The 1,477-nt window shown below is 25.6% G+C and overlaps 1 protein-coding gene across 2 annotated transcripts in view; it reads right to left on the reverse strand.

Moving 5' to 3' along the window:
• Position 1: 1 nt before the first annotated feature.
• Positions 2 to 1,477, reverse strand: part of LOC106677745 (ionotropic receptor 75a) — a 20,493-nt gene continuing 19,017 nt past the window's right edge. The window contains exons 10-11 of one of the 2 annotated variants that reach the window (XR_010844139.1): positions 101 to 425; positions 2 to 62 (exon numbers count right to left, since the gene is read on the reverse strand). Coding sequence is in view for 1 of the 2 variants with exons in the window: in XM_014415835.3 (XP_014271321.3) it covers positions 188 to 425 (238 nt within the window). In the remaining variant the exon portion in view is untranslated. Of the gene's footprint in view, positions 426 to 1,477 lie in introns of both variants that reach the window. The other variant, XM_014415835.3, reaches the window with a different exon arrangement.

Consider the following 1,477-nt stretch of genomic DNA (forward strand, 5'->3'; position numbering starts at 1 on the left):
ATATAAATTCAAATTGTATTTTCAAAAATATTTACTTCTAATAATCTAATATTAGTTAATGTCTACAATTAAAAAAATTCAAGTAATTTCTTGAATGAACATTGAAGGTACTCTCAATCACTTTAATGGAGATACTTGTGATTTGGTGAGTGCTTTATTTTAATTTAATTTAGATTGGAGACGAACATTACTTTTCCTTTTTCTTTTCTTGCTTAGCCAATAAGGTGCATTTACTCATTGTTATCTCGGCAAAAAGTGCAATTACAGCTGCTACCATGCCCCAACAGAGTACCAAAAGCCCGGGAAGAAAGTCACCGAAAGTAACACTTACAAAGCCACTGTCTTTGGCTGTGCAAGCTGGCTTTCTTTCAAGTGCCAGTAGTTCAGCTCTTTTTATCAAACCACACTCTCGCTGCCTGCTTAATCTGTAATGATAGAAATAAATTTAATAATATCATGAGTTATACATTGTAGTTGATAAACCTTGAAACAAAAAAAAGGGGTATTAAATGAAATAGACTTCTATTGTTTACTGCTGATTACAGTCATAATAAAAGTAAATAAATCGGTTCAGCTCTTGTCCTTAAAAAGCTAAGGAGGATAAGATAAGTCACTGATAGAGATATCTAATTCTTACATTTATCTTAGAAGACAACTGGGCTCCAACTTGATTTATCTCCAGTCTCTTTTTTCATGCAACAGTAGACTATAACTTCAAACCTACCAATTTTCTGTCAAAAAAAAGTTTACTTGAACATTTGATTCAAATCTATATCCTTATTTATTGTTAACAAAATAACTTTTGTTTACTTTTCATAAGAGTGTATATATTAATACAACATAAGTATTAAATATATATAAACATATTACTTTAAAATCGTTAAATAATTATTAAATGATTCAGTAGAACAAGAAAGAAACAAAAAATTTTATTAAAAAGTATAAAATTAGCGGACATATCATTGTCATTTTTTATTATTTTCTAAAATAAAATACTTTTGTCATCTAGTTTTATACATATCATTTTATTTATATTTTTTAATCGATAAGTTTTCTGGCAAATATATTCTATTTATCCTCTAAAGGGCAATGTTAAGTTTTTTACCAGCTGACATATAAAACTAAATACAATTAAATTGAATCAACTGAATCAAATAATTGTTTCATTATGCAAAAATTTTCATACATGCGCAATGGCAAAAATTTAAATTAAATAAAAATTACTAAAATAATTTTAGTTTTTTTTTTTTTTTAAATAACTTGATTATATAAAAAGTTTCAAATCTTAAGACTAAGTCATTTAAGTTTAAACAAAAAATCGTTTAATTCTTAAAACTATTTGACTTGGTTTTTCCATAGATTCTATGGATAATTCATAGTGAAAAAAAATCATATTTTTTAAAAGAATAATTTTAGTTCCGTTGAGGAAGAAGATTAAATATTCTAAATAACAAAGATTTTAACATTGTAATAGATT

The sequence above is a fragment of the Halyomorpha halys genome, unplaced genomic scaffold, assembly GCF_000696795.3.
Source record: "Halyomorpha halys isolate HHAL.00 unplaced genomic scaffold, Hhal_1.1 Scaffold107.1, whole genome shotgun sequence".
Classification (NCBI taxonomy): domain Eukaryota; kingdom Metazoa; phylum Arthropoda; class Insecta; order Hemiptera; family Pentatomidae; genus Halyomorpha; species Halyomorpha halys.